Source organism: Adiantum capillus-veneris, chromosome 13 (assembly GCF_014529385.1).
Source record: "Adiantum capillus-veneris isolate H3 chromosome 13, ASM1452938v2, whole genome shotgun sequence".
Classification (NCBI taxonomy): Eukaryota; Viridiplantae; Streptophyta; class Polypodiopsida; order Polypodiales; family Pteridaceae; genus Adiantum; species Adiantum capillus-veneris.
In genome coordinates this window covers 32,643,200-32,667,197 of record NC_140943.1, presented here as the reverse complement: position 1 = coordinate 32,667,197, position 23,998 = coordinate 32,643,200, and the positions used below count along the sequence as shown (strand labels likewise).

At 48.9% G+C, this 23,998-nt stretch overlaps 1 protein-coding gene across 9 annotated transcripts in view; it reads right to left on the bottom strand.

The window, feature by feature from the left end:
- LOC147443783 (uncharacterized) overlaps positions 1-23,998 on the bottom strand; it is a 153,738-nt gene that overhangs the window by 107,307 nt on the left and 22,433 nt on the right. For 3 of the 9 annotated variants that reach the window (XM_086526573.1, XM_086526575.1, XM_086526577.1), the window contains exons 1-3: positions 16,092-16,231; positions 15,865-16,011; positions 15,676-15,793 (exon numbers count right to left, since the gene is read on the bottom strand). In XM_086526573.1, coding sequence (XP_086382699.1) covers positions 15,676-15,766 — 91 coding nt within the window. In that variant the 5' untranslated portion in view covers positions 15,767-15,793; positions 15,865-16,011; positions 16,092-16,231. Of the gene's footprint in view, positions 1-15,675; positions 16,234-23,998 lie in introns of those variants that run through there. The other 6 variants (XM_086526572.1, XM_086526574.1, XM_086526576.1 and 3 more) reach the window with 3 other exon arrangements.

The window sequence follows — 23,998 nt, the reverse complement described above, 5'->3', positions numbered from 1 at the left end:
TCAACCCCCGCTCGCGTTGCCACTGTCCCAGCCCGTCCGCCTGCCCGCTTGCCCGAGCCCGCTATATCCCCCCCCCCTCGGCCCGTTCGCCCGCCAGTTTGGGTCCTCCTCTTCGGATACTCCGTGCAGTTCGGCACTTTCGGCATTTGTTTCAACTCCTTGGAGCAATGTTGGCGCGCCCAATTGCAGCACCCTTCCGTCGTCCCCTCCTTGCGCCACAGATGGAGGCTCCAGCTTCGCCACAGAGGGACTCGCCAGAAGCCCCCTCGCCGGACCCCGCTGAGCCCACCATTCGACTTGCTCTCTCGCCTACAGAGCAAGCGAGCCTTGCCGCAGAGGTAGAGTGATTGCAAGCGACCTCGGTCATCTGCAAGATTCTCGGCACCCGACCTAGCAGAGGTGGGAAAGATTTTGGATGTCCAGATTCTCGGACGGGGTTACTATCAAATCGAGTTTAAGTCCTCCGAGATGGCATCCAAGGTCATAGCTATGAGTCCACTGGCCATCCAAGCATCACGTGCCCACTTTCGACAGTGGCGACATGGTTTTGACCCAGCTTCGGATGTTCTAGTAGAGGAGGCAGACATCCCCATCTCAGTCCGCTTTCCGGGTTTACGGAGCGAGTACCTACCACTTCTTTCCAGGATCGGTTCCGCCATTGGGACTGTCTTGGAGACACCTCGCACGGCAGCATCAGTAGCTCCCAAGGCAGCTGGCATTCCCTCAGTTCGAGTTTTGGTCAGAGATACCCACACGCTCCCGAAGGTTATCCTTTTACCTCGGGTGACTGGGGGTTGGTTTCGACAGAGTGTGGAGTACTCGGGCCTCCCGAACCAGTGCTTCATTTGCCGACAAATGGGCCATCTAGCGAAGGCCTGTCCACGGAGGAGGCCGCGACCTGTACCACAGCCTTAGCCCCAGCCTACCAGGGCTGGCCCGCAGCCACAGCCAACGGCACAACGTACAGATGCAGAGCCACCCTCCTAGCCTGGGGCTCCAGCGGAGGAGGGGTGGCAGCAGGCCCGTGGCCGCCGACGCCATGGGCCACAGCGTCAGCCTGGCACTCAAGGTGGCCTTCAGGTGCCTACTCAGCAGCAGTGAGTTCCCACGGGGAACCATTTTGGTCCTCTTGAGCAGGAGGAGATCCCTGCGCCAACCCCCACCTCCGCTTCTCCATCGATAGCCGCTCCCCCCCCCCCAGAGTTCCCCCCCTTTGCCTCATCCTCCCCGCCTTCTACTCCCGTCGCCTCTCCACCTCGCCCCTCTACCTCTGTCGCCCCATCCCGCCCCTCTTCTCCTCCACTCTCCCCAGCTCCTTCTCTCCCCCCTCCTGCTCCAGTTCCTCAGTCTACTCAGGAGACTGGTCCCTCGCCGGCGGCTAGGAGATCTCTTGGCAACGCCTTTGCCGCGAGTCCCCTAGCGAGAGAGGATCAGCCCTTCTTGCGGCCCCCTCTGCAGATTCAGACATCCTCCCTTGCAGCCATCCCTCGTCGGCTGACGAGCATTGACATCCGACGCCACTGGGACTTCTTCGAGTACGGGTTCACTCGTTTTCTAGGCGATTCCCCAGCAGACCATGAGGCAGCCTGTTTCAGGGTCCATGTTTTGTTCCTCGCCGCTAGGGGGACAGAGGCCCTGGACTCAGCAGTTGGTTTCTCCTTCCCTCTCTGTGGTAGGGCCGAGACATAGTGGTCCCTTGACTCAGTGGTGGGATGGTTGCATACATAGGTCTTAGAGTTCTCTCACCACATGGGAGAACTTGCAGTTACAGCAGGCTCGACAGGAGCTTGCTAGCATAGAGGAGAGGCGTCATGAGTTTGCCTTTCACCGACAGGCATCTCAGTGGACTCAGGTGGGTGACAGAGTGACTGGTGCTTTTTTTGAGACAATGGGACCTCGGCACTCGCATGCCAAGGTCATTCAGTTGAGGAGGCCCGATGGGTCAGTTGCTTGTGAGCCCGAGGATATGCGTACAGTTGCTACTCACTTTTACCGTGAGTTACTGTCGGCTGAGCCTCAGTCAGAGCGACAGGATGCATGCAGGGAGCAGGTTTGGGCACCGATGCTATGTCTTGTGACAGAGGAGATGCGCCAGAGGCTAGAGATGCCACTTCAGCTTGAGCAGCTGCATACAGCTCTAAGGGCCCTCCCTCGTGGTAGCTGTCCAGGTGACGATGGGTTGACTCCCAGCTTTTTCTTGGAGTACAGGGACCTGCTTGGCCCAGATCTCTGTAGTGCTTTTCACTACATTTTGCACACAGGAGTGATGCCTGACAGCATGAGTGAGGGCTTGATCTACCTCATTCCCAAAGAGGGTGGCTCCTTGGATGAGATTCGACAGTGGCGCCCCATCACCATCCTCAACTCAGCCTACAAAATTCTTGCCAAGGCTCTAAGTTTGAGGATTCAGCCACTTTTAGAGAGCCTTATACATGGGACTCAGACAGGTTTTGTCAAGGAACGCAGTATCCTTGACAACATCTTTACTTTCTGGGAGGCTTCTGCCCTGGCACGGCTCCGTGGTGAGGACCTTGTGATTCTTCTTCTCGATTTTGAGAAGGCATACGACCGAGTTGACTGGGACTTTCTAGAGGGCACTCTCCGCAGGATGGGCTTCTCACGTGCTTGGATCAGAGGGGTGTCAGCTTTGTACAGACAGGCTCACAGTCACGTGCTTTTGGCAGGGGGGAGAGGTGAGCGCTTCATGCTCACACGCTCGGTCAGACAAGGTTGTCCTCTTGGCCCCTTTCTCTTTCTGTTCTATGCGGAAGCCATGAGCAGATTTTTGGTGTCACAGCAGGTTGGTCTTCGGGGCTTAGCACTCCCTATTCGCGGAGAGGAGCTACTGGACGCTGAGTTTGCCGATGACTCAGCCTTGTACTTAGATGGCCAGGAGGCCAATCTTCACAGATGTGAGCAAGCTCTGGAGACCTTCTGTTGTGCATCGAGCGCACTGATCAACTGGAGAAAGATAGTGGCTTTCTCGGTTGGTAGTGCTCCTGTGCCAGATTGGATGCCAGGAGAGGGTTTCAGGTGGATTCCCCCAGGGACTGCAGTTCGGTACTTGGGTTGTCAGGTTGGTTTGGACTTGTCTCTCGAGCAGCAGATTGCTCCTCTTCTCCTGTCCATCAGGAGAAAGCTGTTACAGGAGCTCAGCACGTCTGTCGCTGGCTGGTAGAGTAGTAGTTGCCAACCAGGTGCTGTTGGCGACTATGTGGTACATCACTACCTGCTGGATCTTCTCGAGTTCTTGTATCAGCCAGGTAGAGAGGTTGATCAAGAACTTCCTTTGGTCAGGACGTGACACTCAGATGGCCTGAGCCAAGGTGGCTTGGTCGGTCATCACACTTCCTTGTTCTCAGGGAGGGCTTGGGATCATTGATCCAGCACAGTAGAGCAGAGCCCTTCTAGGGAAGTTCATAGTCAGAGGACTTCTTCTAGGTGAGGAGCCCTGGAAGGAGTTCTTGTTGCAGAGGCGGCCCTTGACAACCTTCGACTAGATGGAACTTTACAGAGATGCGCCGAGTTGGTTTGAGGAGGAGACTAGAGGACCGCTTCGCTGTGAGTTTGCTTCGTTCTTGGGAGCTCTTACGGCGTGGCCTGGAGCAGCGATAGCCGATGTGCACGGAGGAGCGCCTACAGCAGCCCCTCATCTGGAACCCCATGGTTAGCACTCAGAGAGGCCACTTGGTTGGTAGTCGACCTCATGTTTCCTGGGGGGTCCCATGGCAGCAGGTCCAGCGCGCTCTCTAGGTGACTGGCTAGAGTTCACAGGTTTGTCAGAGGAGGTGCAGGGTTTCCAGCTGCAGGGCATGAGAGGGGTGCAGAGCATGTGTCAAGACATCTCAGAGTCAGTTCCAGCTGAGTGGCTCACACCTCTCGAGCCAGTAGCACCCCGGTGGATGGGAGCCTTCACACGACTGGAGGTTCTCATTTCAGTCAGGCCTGCTCAGAGACTGTCCCAGCCCTGTTCTTCGAGCTTCAGGGTGGGGGACGATTACAGCGAGTTGCAGTAGAGGCCCCGCAGGTAGCAGAGTGCTGTTTTCAGAGGATCCGCGTTGTGGGCATCTGTGGGAGGACTTGCGTCATAGACCCTGACCCAGCAGCTCTTGAGACTGGACACTGGAGGCTATGGGCTTGGGAGTGTTGTCCACTGGCACGAGTACAGTGGGATCCTGGTGAGTGGCTATGGAGGGACCCCTTCTCTTCTGTAGACCACCCAGGAGTCCCCTTCTTTCAGTACACTGTTCGGCTTGGACGTCATATACTTGCAGCACAGAGAGAGGCCCGCCCCGCTGCAGCACGTCATTGGCAGGAGGAGGGCCTCACAGTCCAGTTCTTGGCAGCATTTTGGCAGAGGCTGTGGGACTCCAGACAGCCGAGGCGCGTCACTTTGTTTCAGTGGCTGGTTGCACACAGAGCTACAGCAGTAGGGAGTTGGCTTGTGCATAGTGGTCTCTCGGCCGCATGTGCAACCTGTGACCAGTTGGTGGAGAGTCAGCGTCATTGTCTTTGGGACTGTCCCTCGGCCCGGCAGGTGTGGCTACGAGTTCTTCGGCTGATGCCTAGTCTCTCCACGGCTAGACAATACACTTGGGGGGCAGCGGCTTGGTCCACTCTCACGGGCCCGGCACTTCAGTTTGAGCTATCATCCACCAGCAGGATGATAGTGATACAGGGGGGGCGTCCTACACTCCAGCCTGCTACTACAGAGCTTACTCCACAGGAGTGGTGCAGTGAGAGAGAGGAGTGTTGGGAGCTCATCAGTGGCCTGACACTGTGGTTCATCTGGCGGGCCCGCTGTTTCCGCATTTTTGAGGCCCGCTTTGTGCCGCCAGCAGAGACTATTCGTGACTTTTGGCTAGAGCTGATCCATACTCTCAGAGGACAGCTTGAGGGACTACAGGGCAGCTCCGACCGCATGCGGGAGCGCCGCGAGGCTTTCCTTCGACTCTGGCGCCCTGGGCCTTTCTATACCATTGTCCAAGGTGTGCTCAGCTGACACTACCGACCACTTGTGTGGCTCTTCCCTCCTCCCATCCCTTGATTTAGCCTCATTGTATATATGTTGTTCTTTCATTGGGAGAGTCTCCCCATCATGTTTGTTGTAGCCCTCTCTTGCAGAGGTGGTTGTAGCCCTACGGGCAGCTTTCATTAACTAATAGAAGGATCTTTTTCTCGGAAAAAAAAAAAGCTACCGGGGAGGGGTGTATCCGAGAGAGAAGCTCCTCAAAGGTGACATTCCCTTGAAAGAGCTGTGGAAATTCAACACGGATGTGTGCGTATGTTGGGCACTCAACGGTGACATGAGCCTCGCTTTCCACTTTGTTCAACTTGCATTGTGGGCATGTCCTCCTATTTTCCTTAATATTCAGCCACCCTCCCGTTTCAATCTTGAGCATGTGTGATCGCGTCCGCATCAAAGTAATGGCTCGTCTTGCCCGGTGGGACATGGGTGTCTTTATATGCATCTGAGTGTCCCAATCTTGTAGGTCTCCCAATACTGTGTATTGATGTGCTTGCCGTAGTACTCAAATTTGGACCTGTGTCTGTTGTCTTCCATCTGGTGTGTAGGGATTCAAGTATGCTTATGTCAAAATTCAGCCCATGTTCATGTTCGGTGTGTTCCTCTATATGCATGTCCACATGGTCTCCCACATTCCATCTAGAGAACCATTTCCGTATGTCTTCTACAAGACTAGATGTGAGAAACTTACTCTTGTAATTCTTTTGCGGCTTACATCCGGTTTGCCATGCCTTGTGGGGTAGACGGCTCTCTGGCATCATCTTAACTTTCATGAGGTATCTATGTACTCTCTGTAAGGCTTGCATTTCCAAAGGTCTCTTGCCTGTCTCCAAAAGCATCACTGAGTATGGGGTGGTAGTTTTGATCCCCAGGTGTCTACATAGGAATTTCTTTTGTATCTTTTCAATGTCGTTCCAAGTGCTAGCGGGGATACTCCCCCCCCCCATACCTCTACACCATAAAGTATTCCTCTACACCATAAAGTATTGTTTGGACCACACATGCATCAAATGCCATAGACTTAATTTCCCATCGCTTTGTGACACTCTGCTTGCACATGTTCTCAAATTCATAGTAATTTGCATGTCCTGCATCAATTCTGTTTTGCACGCAACTCCCCCATGCATGGTTTGAGGGAACATAGATGCCCAAGTACTTGAAACTCTCAAGCGCTTGGAGTGTTTTCCCGGCATACGTGATGATGGGCTGATTCTCATTTCTACATGTGTGGACTGACATAATCTTTGTTTTGGCTACATTGACTGACAAGCCCGTTGCATTGCAAAATGCATGTACTGCATCCAGAAGTTTCTGTAGAATGAGGGCATTGTAGGCAAGGAGAACTACATCATCGGCATATATGAGGAGAAGCAGCGTGAAAGTGCCAATACTAGGGTGATCTCCCCTTTCTCTCATAGCCTCGTTGATGAAGTCATCAAGCTCGTCTACGCATAGTCCGAAAAGCGTAGGTGACAAAGGGCATCCTTGTTTAACTCCCATGGTGCTCTTGAATTCTTGTGAGAAACCTGTTTTTGTCTTGAGTTTGCATCTGACCTCTTGGTATAGGCGCCCTACGGCTGCCCTGATATGCATAGCAGGGACATGGATTCCGCTGTTACTATATGATGATGATATTGTGCTGATTTCTGACTCACCAGAGGGGATGCAGCGTCACTTGGATGCTCTGCATACATTTGCTCGTGACAGTGGATTGTCTGTCAATCTGGGGAAAACCAAGGTTATGGTGTTCAACACCACACCACAATGGGTCAGGAGGTCGGCACCCACATTTATGTATGGCCAGGAGACTGTGGAGTACACAGATGCATATACTTATCTTGGGGTAGTCTTCGGTGGACCGGTGTTTTCACTAAGGAGAGCATCAGAGACTAGACTGACGAGAGCATATGCAGCTTTGGGAGGACTAGAGAGGATGTGTTCGTAGGTTCAGTTTCAGGAACCGCGAACAAAGCTTTGGCTTTTTGACACTCTAGTGACTCCAGCTATGCTCTATGGAGTTCAGGTATGGGGACCCTCAGTAGACCACCATGGGAGATCTGGCAACACAAATGGATGGAGATGTATGGAGAGGCCTCTGGTCTCTATGATAGCTCGGATGATTCCGGCTAAGGCCTCAGTACCACATGAGATTATCCGAGCCGAGCTAGCCCCCCCCCCGTGGTGGACGCGTTGACGAGATCAGTTTCTTTTATGCAAGGTCTATGGGATCTCCCCAGGGACAGATACGCTCGGCTTGCCTTGGAGTCATCTCGACAACTAGCTCTACAAGGCGATACAACATGTTGGTATGGACAGATGATAGCATGGTTTCAGTCACATGGTCTCAAGATGGATAGATTACCTCCACTTCAATACTCCCTGGATGCACCTTCCTTGTCTCTCACACGGACACAGATCACCAGACTCATACGTCAGGATCTGATTCAGCTAAATACCAAGAGCACATGGATACAGCTGACACAGGAGTTGGGCACGAAGATGGCCTTCTACAGAGAGCATCTTCTCCAACTCACGGAGGACGACTTTGTGACTAGGCTGCGTCTATGGACACACACTTATCTCATGGGATAAGATGCGCTATTGGACAGATACGCACATCCTCACATCAGCTCCAAATCGAGACTGGCCAATTTCGAGGGGTGCCGGCAGGAGCTAGGATATGTCACTATGCAACTTAGAGCAAGAGACAGAGTTGCACTACACATGTCACTGCCCGGCATACTATGAGATACACGGCCGCTTCCACTGCCTGTTCAGAGAAGGGTTCGGACCTTTTTCTAGAGTCATGAGATACAAGGATCAGAGGTGTCTCGGATTGTTCCTGCTAGAGCTGCGCAAACTTAGGGAGAGCTTGCTAAGAACATCAGAGGAAAGACAGTCCCAGAGACGAATCACAGATTTCTTTACACCAGCCAAAGGAGAGCCAACGGAGCAGTCATTACAGCAAATCTCAGAGCCTACTCATACTAGAGGTACACTGCTTGATCGAGCCACGGAACTTGGCAGATCCAGACGTCCACGACCTCGGGGGTCTCCCACTACCGACGAAGGCTGCAACAGAAGATACAGATCACTCTAGCTCGACATGCAAGACGCCCAACCAGAGTACTGACCATGGAGGAGGTCGATGAGATCCGACAGCGACCGATGAGAAATTTCATCTGAACCCACAAACCCCCTCCCCCCCACATTTCCTTTCTCCTTAGCGTCTTAGTGTTAGTTCTTTGTAACTTTGTAATTTACGTACTCAGACATGGTATCAGATTCACCAATTGTAACTTTTTGGTCTCATAGGTCATTTTGGCCTTTTGAAGACGTTAATATAACATTTCATTTCATTTCATCTCTCTCTCTCTCTCTCTCTCTCTCTCTCTCTCTCTCTCTCTCTCTCTCTCTCTCTCTCTCTCTCTCTCTCTCTCTCTCTCTCTCTCTCATAGACCGAGCATTGGAGCTAGGGAGATCTAGACGACCCGGATGGAGAAGAGGAGCTACACAATTTCGAAGGAGGCTACAGCAAAGGATTCGAGCCATACTTTTTCATCATCCAGAGCACAGATGAAGATGAATCTCTATGAAGATGGATCTCTACTTCCCTCCCATATTGTCTACACATTGTACTGCTTAGTTCACACATTTCACGCCTTTCACTTTTCACACCTATCAGCTTGTTTAGGATTCCGCTGTATTTATATTTTGTTATCCTAGTTTATTTTATTTTTTTGTCAATGTGACTTTGTATCAGAGGCACCGCATTGTAACTTTCTGGTCTCATAGGTCACTTTGGCCTTTTGAAGACGTTAATATAACATTTCATTTCATTTCATCTCTCTCTCTCTCTCTCTCTCTCTCTCTCTCTCTCTCTCTCTCTCTCTCTCTCTCTCTCTCTCTCTCTCTCTCTCTCTCTCTCTCTCTCTCTCTCTCTCTCTCTCTCTCTTTTTGGAAAAAGTCAGGGTTGTAAATTACTGAGTACAAAACAATCCCAGTGGATGCCAAAGTAGCCTATCACGTGGGGTGTACAAGCTGAATGAAAGGAGGAGAGCCACTATAGTGACTACTCGACTAGAACAATCTCATGGTGGTAATGCCAAGTAATCTGACCACCTGTCAGTGTGAAGAAAAGTGGGGATCGTGCCCAACGCCGAAGGAAGGCAAATCGACGAGCCTCGGCGGTTCTAGATGGACCGGAGGACGAATCCCACTGCCAAATCAGGGTGTGAATGGTGTCTAACCAAATGGCAGTGAGGATATCCTGAAGGAGCTGTGGAGCCGCACTGAGAATGTGAAGACAACGAGCTCTCCAAATATTCCATAGTGTAATACTAGTGATGACTGAGAAAACTGCATCACGTGTCTGCGAATCTCCCTGCCAAGCAATCTGTGGTAGCATAGCCAAAGTCCCTCGTCGATAACTAGTGGAGGTAAGCATGAAGGCTGGATCTATGGAGGATACAGGTGCACTTGTGGGATCTGAGTGAGGCCAATGCCACTCTCCTGGGTCCCAATAAAGCTGCGATAGGGCACGGCCCTCCCACACCCAAAGCCTCCAAAGTGCAGCGTCAGCGGAAGTAAAACGGGGGTCAACACAACGACGCTTCCCGCGTGAGCCAACTACTCGTATGGCCTCCCATCGGGCGCCGGAGGAGATAAGTAGTGGAGAAGTGGCAGCGTATGTCAATCGAGCATGAATCCCTTGAGAGTTGTCAGTGTCAACTGTGAATAGCATGGTGTCCAAACAAACTAATAAGAGAGTGCTCTGGTCAAAGAGGCCTTCCCAGCCACAATGAGGGGGCATCTGAACCGTGCCGCACATGACTGCATCCCACTGTGAAGGAATGGCAGAATCGATCTCAAGCAGTCTGTCTGGCACCCCGCGACCAATGTCATAATGTTCTGCCACAAAATCTGCATCCAGCATACGTGTCTCATAAAACAACCGCATAGAGGCAGCAGGGCCAGAGTCCCAAGCAGCCCAATCAATGTGAGTCCTCTCTCCAAGCTGACGAGGTGGATTAACCGAAGAATCAAGAACTGTAGCATTCCAAATGAGAGGCTGGCGCTCAATCTCCTCACGACATGAGGGAGGTGAGCGTACGATAGTCTCTCTCTCTCTCTCTCTCTCTCTCTCTCTCTCTCTCTCTCTCTCTCTCTCTCTCTCTCTCTCTCTCTCTCTCTCTCTCTCTCTCTCTCTCTCTCTGGGGGTCGGGGGGAGTGACAATGCTATTTAGAGAAGATCTGCAGCCATTGATACATATAGCCCATAGGGATGAGCAGACTAGGTACAAGTGAGAGAGACTGAAAGCAGAGTCAGGCAGATATCTTTACATTGCTATTTGCTACTTTCCCCCGAGTACATCAGCCTATGCATCACCCAAAGGACAATCCCCTTTTTCTATTTTGGATGATGACATATGAGAGTTCTCTAGAGATGGTGACATTATCATTCTAGGGGACTTCAATGCTAAGACTGCCCATCACCAGACAGTGTTTTATGATACTTCAGAGGAGATGCTGAGAGAGCTAGATGTTGTAGAGAAGCCTGTCCAGACTATCACACGATGTGGAATATACTGAGTATGGGCGACACCTGATAGACATGGGCACCGCACATGGATTGGCCATCTTGAATGGCCTACAGAGATTTCCTGTTTTGCGAGAGGTTTTACATGCTTCCCACACAGACATGGAGCCAGCACAGTGGACTATGTCATGGCACAGCCGAATCTCATCTCTAGTATCCAGGATCTCACAGTTGGGCCCAGACCGATCGGAGTGGCAGTGGATCATCCTTTGGTGTCGATGACCATCTCCTTCCAATTCAGTGTAGCACACAGGCCACGGGTAGCAGCCCCTACTCGCTACACCTTCACACAGGAGACGGATTCTGTATACATGGACGGGATCTACAGACGCCTATGCACTGAGGACCGGCGGCGACCTCTGGAGGAGCTAACTACTATACTGACACAGACATTAGACGATGCAGCAGCAGAGGCATACCCACACACCCAGCCTGAACAGAGACGCCGATCAGGGAGCATGCCTCAAAACAGCTAGTACGATGAGAAGTGCCGCAAGACTAGAGCTAGACTTCAGAGGGAGGTGCTTTTGGGGGACGTCACTCCCAAACAGTCACAGATTGACTTCCGACGCTTGGTGCGGCAGAAGAAGAGGGCTTTTTTGGCTCGACTCGAGCAGGATCTATACCAGCTATTCTTGAGTCGGGACTCACGTGAGGCGTGGCGGCTCTTTCATGAGCAGTCCCTCCCCCCCCCCCCGCTATTTCCTCCACAGAGACCTGGGGTCAGTACGCATCATCTATGTACACAGTACCTGGACAATCGCCCCTTCCCAACCCCCCCGATCCATGCCTACACACATGTGCTTTTTTCACCGCTGAGATGGTGAAGAAAGCCATTGACAAGATGAGGACTGGAAGGGCATATGATCATGATGGCTTAGTCGCTGAGCATTTCATGCATGCCAAAGACCTACTAGCAGAGCTTCTAGCAGTTATATTTAACCGTGCCATGTGTGAGGGTCTACCGGACACTTGGAGCCTATCTACGAATTTGTACCTATCTTCAAGTCAGGAGACCACATGGAGCCTGGGAATTATCGCACTATCATGATTGAACACACACTGGCACGGTTGTATGCATCCATTCTTGAGCAACAGCTGAGTAGATGGGCAGAGAGGGAAGGAATGTGTGCAGCTGGGCAGGCAGGGTTCAGGAGAGGGTTCTCTACTCTTGACCATATCCTGACACTCAGGGCCATCATCGAGGAGGGCAGATCTCATGGGAGACGGATCTATTGTACCTTTGTGGACTTCCGCAAAGCTTTTGACACAGTACCCAGAGCTAGATTGATGCGCAGAATACAGGAAATGGGAGTACCCACAGAGCTCATTTGGGGGTCATGGCATTGTACAGATTAGTGGTAGGGCATGTACTATTGGGGTGAAGCAGGGCTGCCCACTCTCTCCTACTCTTTTCGGTATGTATGTGGATGAGGTTTCTGACTACATTGAGAGCGATGGTGATAGAGGTGCACAGTTGGCAGAACATGGATTCCACTTTTGTTATATGTTCATGATATAGTGTTGATCTCCGAATCCCCAGAGGGAATGCAACGTCAATTGGATGCTTTGCATAGGTTTGCCCACGAAAGTGGTTTGTCTGTCAACCTTGGTAAAACCAAGGTTATGGTGTTTAATACCACCCCACAATGGATCAAGAGGTCAGCACCTACATTCACATAGGACCAGGAGACTGTGGAGTACACAGATGCTTACACTTACCTTAGAGTGGTTTTTAGCGGACCTGCATTCTCACTGAGAAGAGCAGCAGAGACCAGACTGACTAGAGCCCACGCAGCATTAGGTAGATTGGAGAGGATGTGTTCGCAGGTTCAGTTTCAGGAACCCCGGACGAATCTCTGGCTCTTTGACACTTTGGTGGCTTCAGCATTGCTCTATGGAGCTGAGATATGGGGACCTTCATTAGATCACCGCAGGAGACCGGGTCGCACAGATGGATGGGGGAACATGGAGAAACCTCTCATCTCTATGATCTCGCGGCTCATTAGAGCCAAGGCATCAGTACCACGGGCCATTATCCGAGCAGAGCTAGCGGCCCCCCCCACTAGTAGTTGAGGTGCTCACCAGATCAGTCTCCTTCATAAACCGCACATGGGAACTTCCTAGAGACAGATATGCTCGCATTGCACTTGAGTCCTCTCGACAGTTAGCCATGCAAGGAGATACAACATGCTAGTATGGGGAGATGGCATCATGGTGTCAGGCGCATGGGTTCAGCATAGACAGGCTGCCACCATTCCAATACTCATTGGATGCACCATCTCTCACTCTTACACAGTCAGAAATCACCAAGCTCATCCGCCAAGACCTGACCCAGCTAGATACCAAGAGGACATGGATACAGCCAGCACAGGAATTGGGCACGAAGATGGCTTTCTAAAGAGACCAGCTTCTCCAGCTTACGGAGGATGGTTTTGTGACGAGACCCACATACATGGACACCCACTTGTCTCATGGGATACAATGTGCTATTGGCTAGTTACGCACATCTTCTCACCAGCTGCGGATTGAGATTGGGAGATACAGCGGAGTACCAGCAGAGGCCAGGACATGCCCCTTGTGTGACATGGAACCTGAGACAGAGTTGCATTATACATGCCGCTGCCCCGTCTACTACGAGATACGAGGCCCGCTTCCATTGCTTATTCAGAGAGGGTTTTGGACCACTCTCAAGAGTCATGGAATACGAGGATCAGAGATGCCTGGGTTTGTTCTTGCTCGAGCTGCGCAGACACAGAGACAGCCTGATGAGTGGCGAGGCTAGCCAGTCTCAAAGACGGATCACAGACTTCTTCAGAACGGACATGGGACAGCCGCAAGAGCCACTCCCACAACAGAGCTCCCCCTCGTCTCACACCAAAGGCACACTGATCAACCGAGCGACTGAACTGGGGAAATCTAGGCGCCCACGACTGCGGAGGACTACAAAGCATCGACGGAGGCTACGTCAGAAGATTCGGAGCACTCTGGCCAGGCATGCACGACGCCCGGTCAGACTACTAACCATGGAGGAGATTGATGAGATCCGCCAACGACCGATGCTAGATCTCCTGTGATTCAGCTATCCCAGCTAGCTGCTTAGTTCACACCTAGCAGTTTAGGATTCCATAGTATTTTATTTTGTCATTTTGTCATCTTGTTACTCTGACTTTGTATCAGATCCACCACATTGTAACTTTCTGGTCTCATAGGTCACTTTGGCTTTTTCGAAGACGTTAATATAACATTTCATTTCCCCCCTCCCCCCCCCCCCCCTCTCTCTCTCTCTCTCTCTCTCTCTCTCTCTCTCTCTCTCTCTCTCTCTCTCTCTCTCTCTCTCTCTCTCTCTCTCTTTTCCGGATTATACCACAAAAAAATATACAAAGCACAACGGAAGCCATAATACATCATGATACAACAGAAGTGAAAAATCCCCAGAGGGATATAACATGGAATAGGGGAAAACTTCCAGCAAATACAAAGCTATAAATGAACATAGAAAGTGACCAAAGTCTATAGGGGAACCATAAGGGGAGATATATAATGGTCCCCAAGACATGTGCACAAGGCATCCTCCTCCACACTCTCCAAGACACTTTTTGTAACCATGTGAGCAAGTATCTGCAGTGTATTGTATCATCTCAAGAAGACATCATATCCAAGGTACTAAATATCCTCTACAAATGCCTTTGACCATCTCTTGAGTCCAAGTTGAACCAACTACTCAAACTCACCTCATCTGAACCTACAAAACAGCTGCCTCTCTAATCTTCCACTGTCACCGACGGTGGACATGGCCAATCTGGTCTGATGAGGAAAGTACAAGGTAAATACATGAGTCAGATATTGAAAGCCATACTCACCTCCCCATGGCATCCTCTGTCGACTCTAAGAGCTCCTCACTATACTCCTCTGACATCCCAAGTGATTGGAAGAATCCCTCAATTGCAATCATGAGCTCTGTCACTACTAAAAATTCATTCCAATAACTAGTTTCCCTTGCTTTTGGAGATAGAGTGGTCCTGAAAGTAGGAGTGTCTTTACCAATAAACACATGGACTCTCCTCTTTGTGAGCTGAATAAGCAAAACATCTATCTCTAATGGACCAGGTCTAATCCTCTCCTCCGGTGTCCTCCAAGGTCCAACAAGCAAAAACTCAAGGGGTAACCATGTAGAAGGAAGAGCCGAAGGTGGGGGAGGCAAGTCTGGTATGGCTTCCTCTCCTATCACACGGACCCCTAAAGGACCCCCAACCTCCAAATCTCGTGCCTCTGTTGTCTCCTCAACAAGAGACTTGACCTGGCTATCTGCAGACTACTAAAGTCAAGGAAAGACACCTCTCTCTTGTGAAAGCTGTCTCTCACATGAAGGACTATCCTGCTATGGCACTGATGCAACAGCATCTCTCTCCTCCTGTAGACCATGGTACTACTCTGACTGTAAGCAGCTCTCTGACTCTGTTGCTGTTGCTCCAATCTCTGTCTCTCAGTATGCTGCTGTTGCTACTAGTGATGATCAGAGTCTCTAGCTCGTTGGCTCTGGCTCTGGCTCTGTCTCTGTCATGCTTGCCTCTGAGTGCCTTTAGAACAATCCCTAATCTCTAACACCATGTCCCAAGGCATGACAATAATGGCACTGGTTCGGACGACCAATAACAGATAATCTCTGAAACCTGACTAATACATCCCACTCAAAATGAAATGATTCTGGAAATGTCTGCCTTCGAGTGGTGACCACCTTAAAAAGTTTTCAGTGAGTTTCACCACCACACAATGCGTGTTCGTATCAGTTGCTTCGTCTCGTTATTGTATTGGCCATCTATATGAACAATCTTCGTTTGGGGGAGGGGGGGGGGGGGGATGGGATGTGTGTGTGGATGTATGTATATATTTACATGTATGTGTCTATGTATGTATGCATTTGCATGTATGTGTACGTACACATGTATGTGTACGTACACACACACGCATTACAAAAATGCACGTTCATAAATACATGAAAAAATGTGTGCAACCATCACAAAACTGAATTTCAAGGAGAGTGACATACCACTTTGTTTGAGTGAAGACTCAGTCTGATCCTCCCCAACATTTGAAATCAGTTGTGTTAAACCTTCGAGTACTTCAGGCATAGCATTCATGGTGGAATTCTTCACAAACCTGTCACTCTTTTCCTGTCCAACGTTATTACTTCCAGGAGACATAATTATAGCTTTGTCAACCACCTGATGATGCTTACTCTTCCGAATCTTGTTTGTGTAGTTGCAAAAATCGAATAAAATAACAGCTTTTTCTGTGGATCCAATAAAACTCTCCAAATCAGCAGCTGTCTCAAGCTTTTTCAAAGGTAGATCCCAAAGATTCAGTCTGATAGCGCGATGGATGGCTGTCAAAATGTTCTGTAATCTGAGTTTCCCATTATACTTCAATGGGGTTGAATGCCAGAAGAATGTAAAGGTGGGATACCTCACTCTTTCAGAGAAAATTTTCTTTAAGCCTTTATCCAGATTTATATACACAACTCTTAGCTGTATAAGAGAATGCAAGCTTTCATCTAATGATAAAGACATTGACAACTCCCTCATGAGGCTTCTTGATTCTCCACACCCTGCATAGTTTCAGAATCAACATTAGCCTCTCTCTCTCTCTCTCTCTCTCTCTCTCTCTCTCTCTCTCTCTCTCTCTCTCTCTCTCTCTCTCTCTCTCTCTCTCTCTCTCTCTCTCTCGTTAAAACTTTCTTCTTCTTCTTCTCTCTCAGAAAGAGGATGATTTCTATTACTTGAAAGATCCCTCAAAATGTCCAATTGGTGCCGACTTTGAGGGCAAGTACATCATTGTTTAAAAAGCATGCCCGAAAGCAACAAACTGGAAACTATAAAAACTGAATACAACTAGCGACATGGGCAAACTGCGAAAACTGAAAGCCACGGGAAAAACCTCTCTCAAGGAGAGTACAACAGAGTGCCCTAGCAAGCTAAGTGAAGAGAGGATGACAGCAGCCTCTGAAAGATAGGCACTTCCACCAAAAGCATACTTTGCAACTATATATCAAAAACCTGAACCACAAAAAGGCACCAATGGTGAAAAAGACAAAGAGCATCTGCAAGAGCTTGACATCGGGCCATAGTCACACGGGACGCCCATTTTTGGGCTTCCTGTCCCCACTTGCTGTCCCGCCCTCTTTTTTACACTAAAAATTCCATTTGAGCCCCGTCCCCACTCCTAGGGACGCGTCCCTTGTGACTATGCATCTGGCATATGCCCACCAACTGGTGGTAGCTAACAGAAAAAAGCCAATGAATAAACAGAAGAGAGAGAGTAGTCAATGACAAAGATGAGGGAGAAGAAACAATTGACATTACCCAGAGATTGCAAAAGGATGCCACAAAGTGAGTAGTAGAGCGTTGCACTCGAGCAGAGAAGGAGCTATCGACCAATATAGAGATCAATCCACTTGTTGAGGGTGGCTCCTGAAAACCAGAGCTGAGGAAACTCCAAGACGACAATGAAGAAGGCTCTAATGAGAACGACCATGTGGACAACCTATTGTGGAATCCTAGTAGAGAAAATTGAGAGTAGCAGCAAGCCAGCAAACCAATAACCAAGGCAAACAACACAAGAACAACCAAAATAAGACCAGGAAAAGAGCCTAGGCAACGATGACATTCTGGGAGCATACCTCAAAATAGATGGTATGATGAGGGAGGTACTTTTAGGAGTCATCACTCATAGGCAGTCGCGGATTGCTTCTCGACGCTAAATGCGACGGAAGAAGAGGGCGTTTCTAGCTCGATTAGAGCAGGACTTATATCAGTTGTTTTTTAGCAAGGGTTCAAGCAAGGCATGGCAACTCTTCCATGGGCATTCACCCCCACCAGTCATCACTACTATGGAGGTATGGGGTCAGTATGCATCATCTCTCTACACAAACTCGGCAGCTACCTCTTCCAAACCCGCTAGAGCCATGCCCACACACATGTGCCGTCGGGATGGTAAAGAAGGCCATTCACAGAATGAGGACCAAGAGAGCATATTATCACAATAGCCTAGTAGCAGTACATGAAAGAGATCTGCTTGCGGAGCTTCTAGCAGTGATGTTCGACCGTGCCATGTGTGAGGGTCTACCTGATACTTGGAGTTTGTCTACTATCGTACCTATCTTCAAGTTAGGGGACCCTATGGAGCCTGGGAACTACCGCACTGTCATGATTGGACACATATTGGCACGGTTGTACACATCCATTCTTGAGCAGCAGTTGAGTAGATGGGCAGAGAGAGAGGGTGCACGGGCAGCAGGACAATCAGGTTTCAGGAGAGGTTTCTCTACTCTTGATCATATTCTGACACTCAGAGCCATTATAATTTATTGAAGAGGGGAGATCACATGGGAGACGGCTCTATTGTTGCTTTATGGATTTCCACAAAGCCTTCGATACAGTGCCCAGAGCTAGATTGATGCGCACACTGTAGGAGATGGGGGTACCTATAGAGTTGATTTGGGGAATCATGGCAAGTCAGAGGTGGGGCATGTCCACACTCCAAAGGGGATTTCTGATTTGGTTCACTCCACTATCGGGGTGAAACACGGTTGCCCGCTCTCTCCTACACTATTAGGCATGTATGTGGATATCACGTGACACATCCAACCCTATGTGTCCGTGGACAAGCTACAGCATGACCAGGGTTCAGTCAGTAAAGTCAGTGTAGAATAGGAAGTGATCTGGCACTTCTGTGAGTTTGTTCGCAGACCGTGCATGACTAGTCACGTAGAGACTAGAGTAGATGCATATCCTCCGGTTGCACACAGCATGATCATCAGCATTCCCATCAGAATCCACCAGGGGAATTTTCCAGTGCATTAAACCTATTTTCCCTATTTTTGACATTTTTCACATATTTATTAAGTGACTTTTGTTGGGAACTAGGTAGGGCAATTTTGATAAGATAATATATAAGCAAACCAAAGCTAGCACTTTCTGGCAGAAGAAGGAGAGCATCGGGCACTCAGTGCAGCAGGCCTCTGGAGACCCTTCTCAGCAACACGACCCCCCCCTTCAACCTGGCGTTTTTGGAGCCTAACAGCCAGCGTTTTTCAGCATTGGTGCTTAGGGTTTTCCGCCACGAATGTCAGCAAGAAAGAACCTCTGCAGTCAGCGATTCCAAGCTCTTGCAGTTAGCGTTTTTCAGTATTGCTGTCTAGCGTTTTTTCCTCAACCATACCAGCATTTTTCAGCCTTGCACCTTGGCGATTTCAGTAGGGTAATTCAGCCAGCAAAGGACAGCCTATTCGGCGTTTGCATCAGACAGCAAGTGGCGTTTCCTACAACAATATTCCAGCCAGCATCCTAGCGTTTTCCACCAGCATGTCAGCACCTGCATCATAGCGTTTTGCAACCCATGGACCAACGTTTTGACAAGCACAACATCAGCGTTTTTAGGGCAGCAAATTCAGCAGATAGAAGAGCAGCAGATCCAGCGATTCCAAGAAAGAAAGAACAGTACGACAAGAACCAGTTCAAGCATTCAGTTTTCAGCCATAGTCTCGTCCTCCTCGTCCACACTGTCAACCTCGACATAGCCATTAGATTTGCATCAGCATCTTGTACCAGATTGTGCAATTAATAATAGACCGCTCTCGCCATAGAGAGTGGGGCCCTTGGAGGAGGGTTTTACAACGTCTCTGGTGTCGTATTCTCTTCTCTCTCTATCTCTCAGTCTCATGCAATTCCATTCACAGTGTCCATTCACTTTGTTTGTGTCCATAGCACTCTTTCACTAAAGCAACGGAAGGCTCTCCCTTCCGTAAGTAAAAGGAACCCTTGAGCACAGTTCGGAGCACTCATCTTAAGCAAAGTTCAACATTCACTTCCGCTGCACCTTACATTGGTATCAGAGCTTTGGCAATGTTCTGTATCACTCAAGGAAAGAACCAAAAGAACCACAAAAAAATTTTTGCTTGTTGTGGTCGCACGTAACCCAAGACCTCTTGGGCGTGTCGATTCCTAATCGTGTTTTTGAAGAGTGACAGGAAACCCAAGAAAGAAGGGCTTGTCCAGCCTCCCCTTGTGCCTCTTTTCACTCATTGAGAGCGGACCGTGCACTTAGCGGGCGGCCAATCGATGTGAGGTGGGAAAAGCAACCTTGGTGTGAGCACAAGGCCGCCAAGGGGTGCGCCTGCGGAAAAGAGCAGAACTCGGGTGAAGAGAAGATCCTTCTCTAACACAGATTGCAAGCGAAAGAAGAACCCCAAGAACCTCAAGAACTCAAGACCCTCAAGAACCCAAGACCCACAAGAACCCAAGTTCCTCGTGAACTTAAGAACCCAAGACTTCAATGGATGGTCATCACTCGAAGCGGAATGGATACTTCGCTTGGAGGTGGTGAGCATGGGAGTGGAGAAGAAGAATTTCCCCACCAAGGAGGTTTTTCTAACCCTTCCCCTTCCCCATCTACGCCAAGGATTGCACCAGATCCTATGGAGGCTTGGTGCAAGACGATGATAGACATGATGACAACGTGGCACAAAGCAAGAATGGCAACCATGGAGCGTGAGCGAGAGCAATTACGCTTGGAGGCCAAAGAATTTGATTGCGAGTACACAAAAAGAAAAACAGAATTGGATGGCAAGAACGTTGTTTATTCTTCCTCTCTCATTTCTAATGATTAGTCAGCACGCATTGTTTGAGTGTTTCATTCGTGATCATTTCCTGTATTTTAGTCAGCGTCTTTATGTGATCCCTTTTCCTAGGCATGACATCTTGTACGTTGAGCACGTTTCACTCATGAATAAGCACGGATGTATGCGGATTGTTCATGAAAAGCTGAAAAGTATGCATTGAAGGAAGTCATATTCCATGTCTCTTCCTTGGCATGACACAGTTGTAGAAAGAGCACATGAGAGTATGAGCACCAAGCATGGGCATTTCTCCGTTCATCAACATTGCATGCACAGTTTGTTCGATAGACAAGATTTTTTCCAGTCACTTTACATGGAATAGGTATGTTCATGTTTTTTGTGTTGAAAGTGGTTTCAGGAATTCTCAACCTCGGAGATTCTTGAAGATGGTAGACGCATGACTATGGACAAAGATGAAGCATCGAAGGAGCCACAGAAGACTTTGTGTCGCTTTCGGTGCAGCCCAAAGAAGCAAGCGTTGCAGACCTTTATGAAGTTCAAGTATCGCCCGACCCACGCATCAGAGTGGGCCGGTGAAGAGTCCTTTCCAAGATTCCGGATGTTATTGGCCATCTCCCTCGACGCCATACAGTTCGGTACTAGTATCTCACTTCCATGTCTCTTCCTTGGCATGACACAGTTGTAGAAAGAGCACACGAGAGTATGATCACCAAGCATGGGCATTTCTCTATGTTCATCAACATTGCATGCACAGTTTGTTCGATAGACAAGATTTTTTCCAGTCACTTTACATGGAATAGGTATGTTCATGTTTTTTGTGTTGAAAGTGGTTTCAGGAATTCTCAACCTCGGAGATTCTTGAAGATGGTAGAGGCATGACTATGGACAAAGATGAAGCATCGAAGGAGACACAGAAGACTTTGTGTCGCTTTCGGTGCAGCCCAAAGAAGCAAGCGTTGCAGACCTTTATGAAGTTCAAGTATCGCCCAACCCACGCATCAGAGTGGGCCGGTGAAGAGTCCTTTCCAAGATTCCGGATGTTATTAGCGATCTCCCTCGATGCCATACAGTTCGGTACCAGTATCTCACTTTGAAAAGGAGGGGATGTCACGTGACACATCCAACCCTATGTGTCCGTGGACAAGCTACAGCATGACCAGGGTTCAGTCAGTCAAGTCAGTCTAGGATAGGAAGTGATTTGGCACTTTTGTGAGTCTGTTCGCAGACCATGCATGACCAGTCACGTAGAGTAGATGTATATCCTCCAGTTGCATACAGCATGATCATCAGCATTCCCATCAGAATCCATCAAGGGAATTTTCCAGTGCATTAAACCTATTTTCCCTATTTTTGACATTTTTCACTTATTTATTAAGTGACTTTTGTTGGGAACTAGGTAGGGCAATTTTGCTAAGATAATATATAAGCAAACCAAAGCTAGCACTTTCTGGCAGAAGAAGAAGGAGAGCATTACGCACTCAGTGCAGCAGGCCTCTGGAGACCCTTCTCAGCAAGACGACCCCCCCCCCTTCAACCTAGCGTTTTTGGAGCCTAACATGTCACAAGACGGGCACCACGTGCCAATAGAAAAGAACAGAATGAACAACTTTAAGCACTTCAAATAACAACTGAACTGAGAGAGAGAGAGAGAGAGAGAGAGACAACACACGACACAGAGTGGCGGAATTCCAGCCCAGAGAGTATTGGCCCCAAACCTTGGCGCCCCTTTCGGTATTTCTTTATATTGCATCAACACAGTACAAGCCGGTACTCCAGACTCTGCACCTTCTCCAAGAAGCATGCCAGAGAATGAGCCCTAACCTCATATTTAAAGGCCCTTTGCCTAAAAAGCAATTACAGTGAAAAGCCTCCAAACTTAAAAGCATCTGGTCCAAAAGCAAAGCCAAAAAGCTACCAACATAAATCACAGAAATCCGTACAGCTGCCACATCATCAACTAGCGCAAAACACGAAAATTTGACTGCTGTCCTTAGGGTTAGGGTTAGGGTTAGGGTTAGGGTTTCTTCAATTTTAGGGTTAGGGTTTCCAGAATTAGGGTCTACAAGTTTTAGGGTTAGGGTTTCCAAAATTAGGGTTTGCAGATTTTAGGGTTAGGGTTTTCCAGAATTAGGGTTTCAGTAGTTAGGGTTTTTGGCAGAAATTAGGGTTTAGGCCCCTCGGCCACATCTGTAAGTTGACTCCATTCTTTAGGCTTTGACACGTCAGCAGTTTGTTACATCTCCCCTTCTTGAAAGAGAGTAATCGTTCGCGATTACAGCATATCTGCAAAACAATTCAAGTTAGCTCAAAAATTTTCGAGGGTCATACCGAGCGACATTCCGAGGGACAATCAATTTGCTCTTTTTATTAAGGAGTTAGCTTCTCCTTTCGGCTGTTTTGATCAAGGAGTTAGCTTCTCCTTTCTGCTCTTTTGATCAAGGAGTTAGCTTCTCCTTTCGTCCAGATCAGAACTCTTGATATTCCGGCGTAGTAAAATTAGCCATCACACCCAGACCATATTGATCTTCCACGGGTGTCTTGATGCACTAAAATTACATACCCAAGCAATCTCATCCAATTAGGAATATTCAGTAATTGACACATCACAATGCAACACAAATGCTCACATCTGCATGTTACAAGACACAACAAACAGCGCCACTGAGCACTCCCCGGAGACAAACGGTCTACGGTATGAAGCTACTCAACGACTACCTCGTCGCTCCCTCCACAAATAACCTAAAAAGGTCCGGGCCATGAGCTCAGAGGACTGTACAACCAAACGCTCCCCAGACCGCAGTTTGCGTCGCTCGAAGGTTCAAGCATACAACCAAACGCTCCCCAGGCATCGGTCTACGTCGTTCGGAGGTTTTCTAGCATACAACGAAGCGCAACCCAGGCATCGGCTTGCGTCGTTCCGAGGTTCAAACAATACCAAAACAGTATTTCTCACTTCTCCACCCGGGAGTAAAAATCACCAATCAATGGAACCAGTATTGAAACCAGAGTCAAACATTTTAAATCAGCATCAAGACAGGTTTAAAACAGATAGCATCTGTCACCAGCGTGTGACTACTATCTATCCTTTTTGTTGATTTCTTTCTTACTATTTATTCATTTTCACTTTTTGGAAACACCCCTCTGGAAATCTAACTACCCTGTATTGCATTGCTAGTGTGGAACTGTTCAGAGGGAGTCCAGGCCTAAAAGCAAGAGAGCACTAAGGTTGGACAAGGACTATGGTTAGCCAAAGTGGGGTCATTGACTAGCCAAAGTGGAATCCTTTGTTACAAAGGCTACATTTCAGTTCTCGGTGTGACTGCAGTGTACAAAGAGGGTGAGATGACCTAGAAAGATACAATGGCAACATCTCCTAAAATTTAGGGAACTGCTATTTTGGGACCTGAAAATGTGTTCGCGTCATTATCTCCGGAATGACAAGGGGAACATTTTATTACTCTGCCATGAAGTCAATTGGGCAACCGGTCGGGAGATTTTTAGGCGGCAACCCCGAAACGGGAAATAGCCTGTAAATGTGCCAAGTGGCACATTTCTGTGCACTTTCCTCATGCAGAAAAATGGGCGTTGATTTTTAAGCTTGGAGAAGGCCTCTTTTGCATCGGTCACAGGTTAAGAGCTATGGAGTGCTTCCTTTCCCTCTTATGTACAGTGCGGTGCCAGGAGTGATGCCCTGCATGCTACGCACTGCCCTCTCTCTCCCCTATGGCAGTATGTT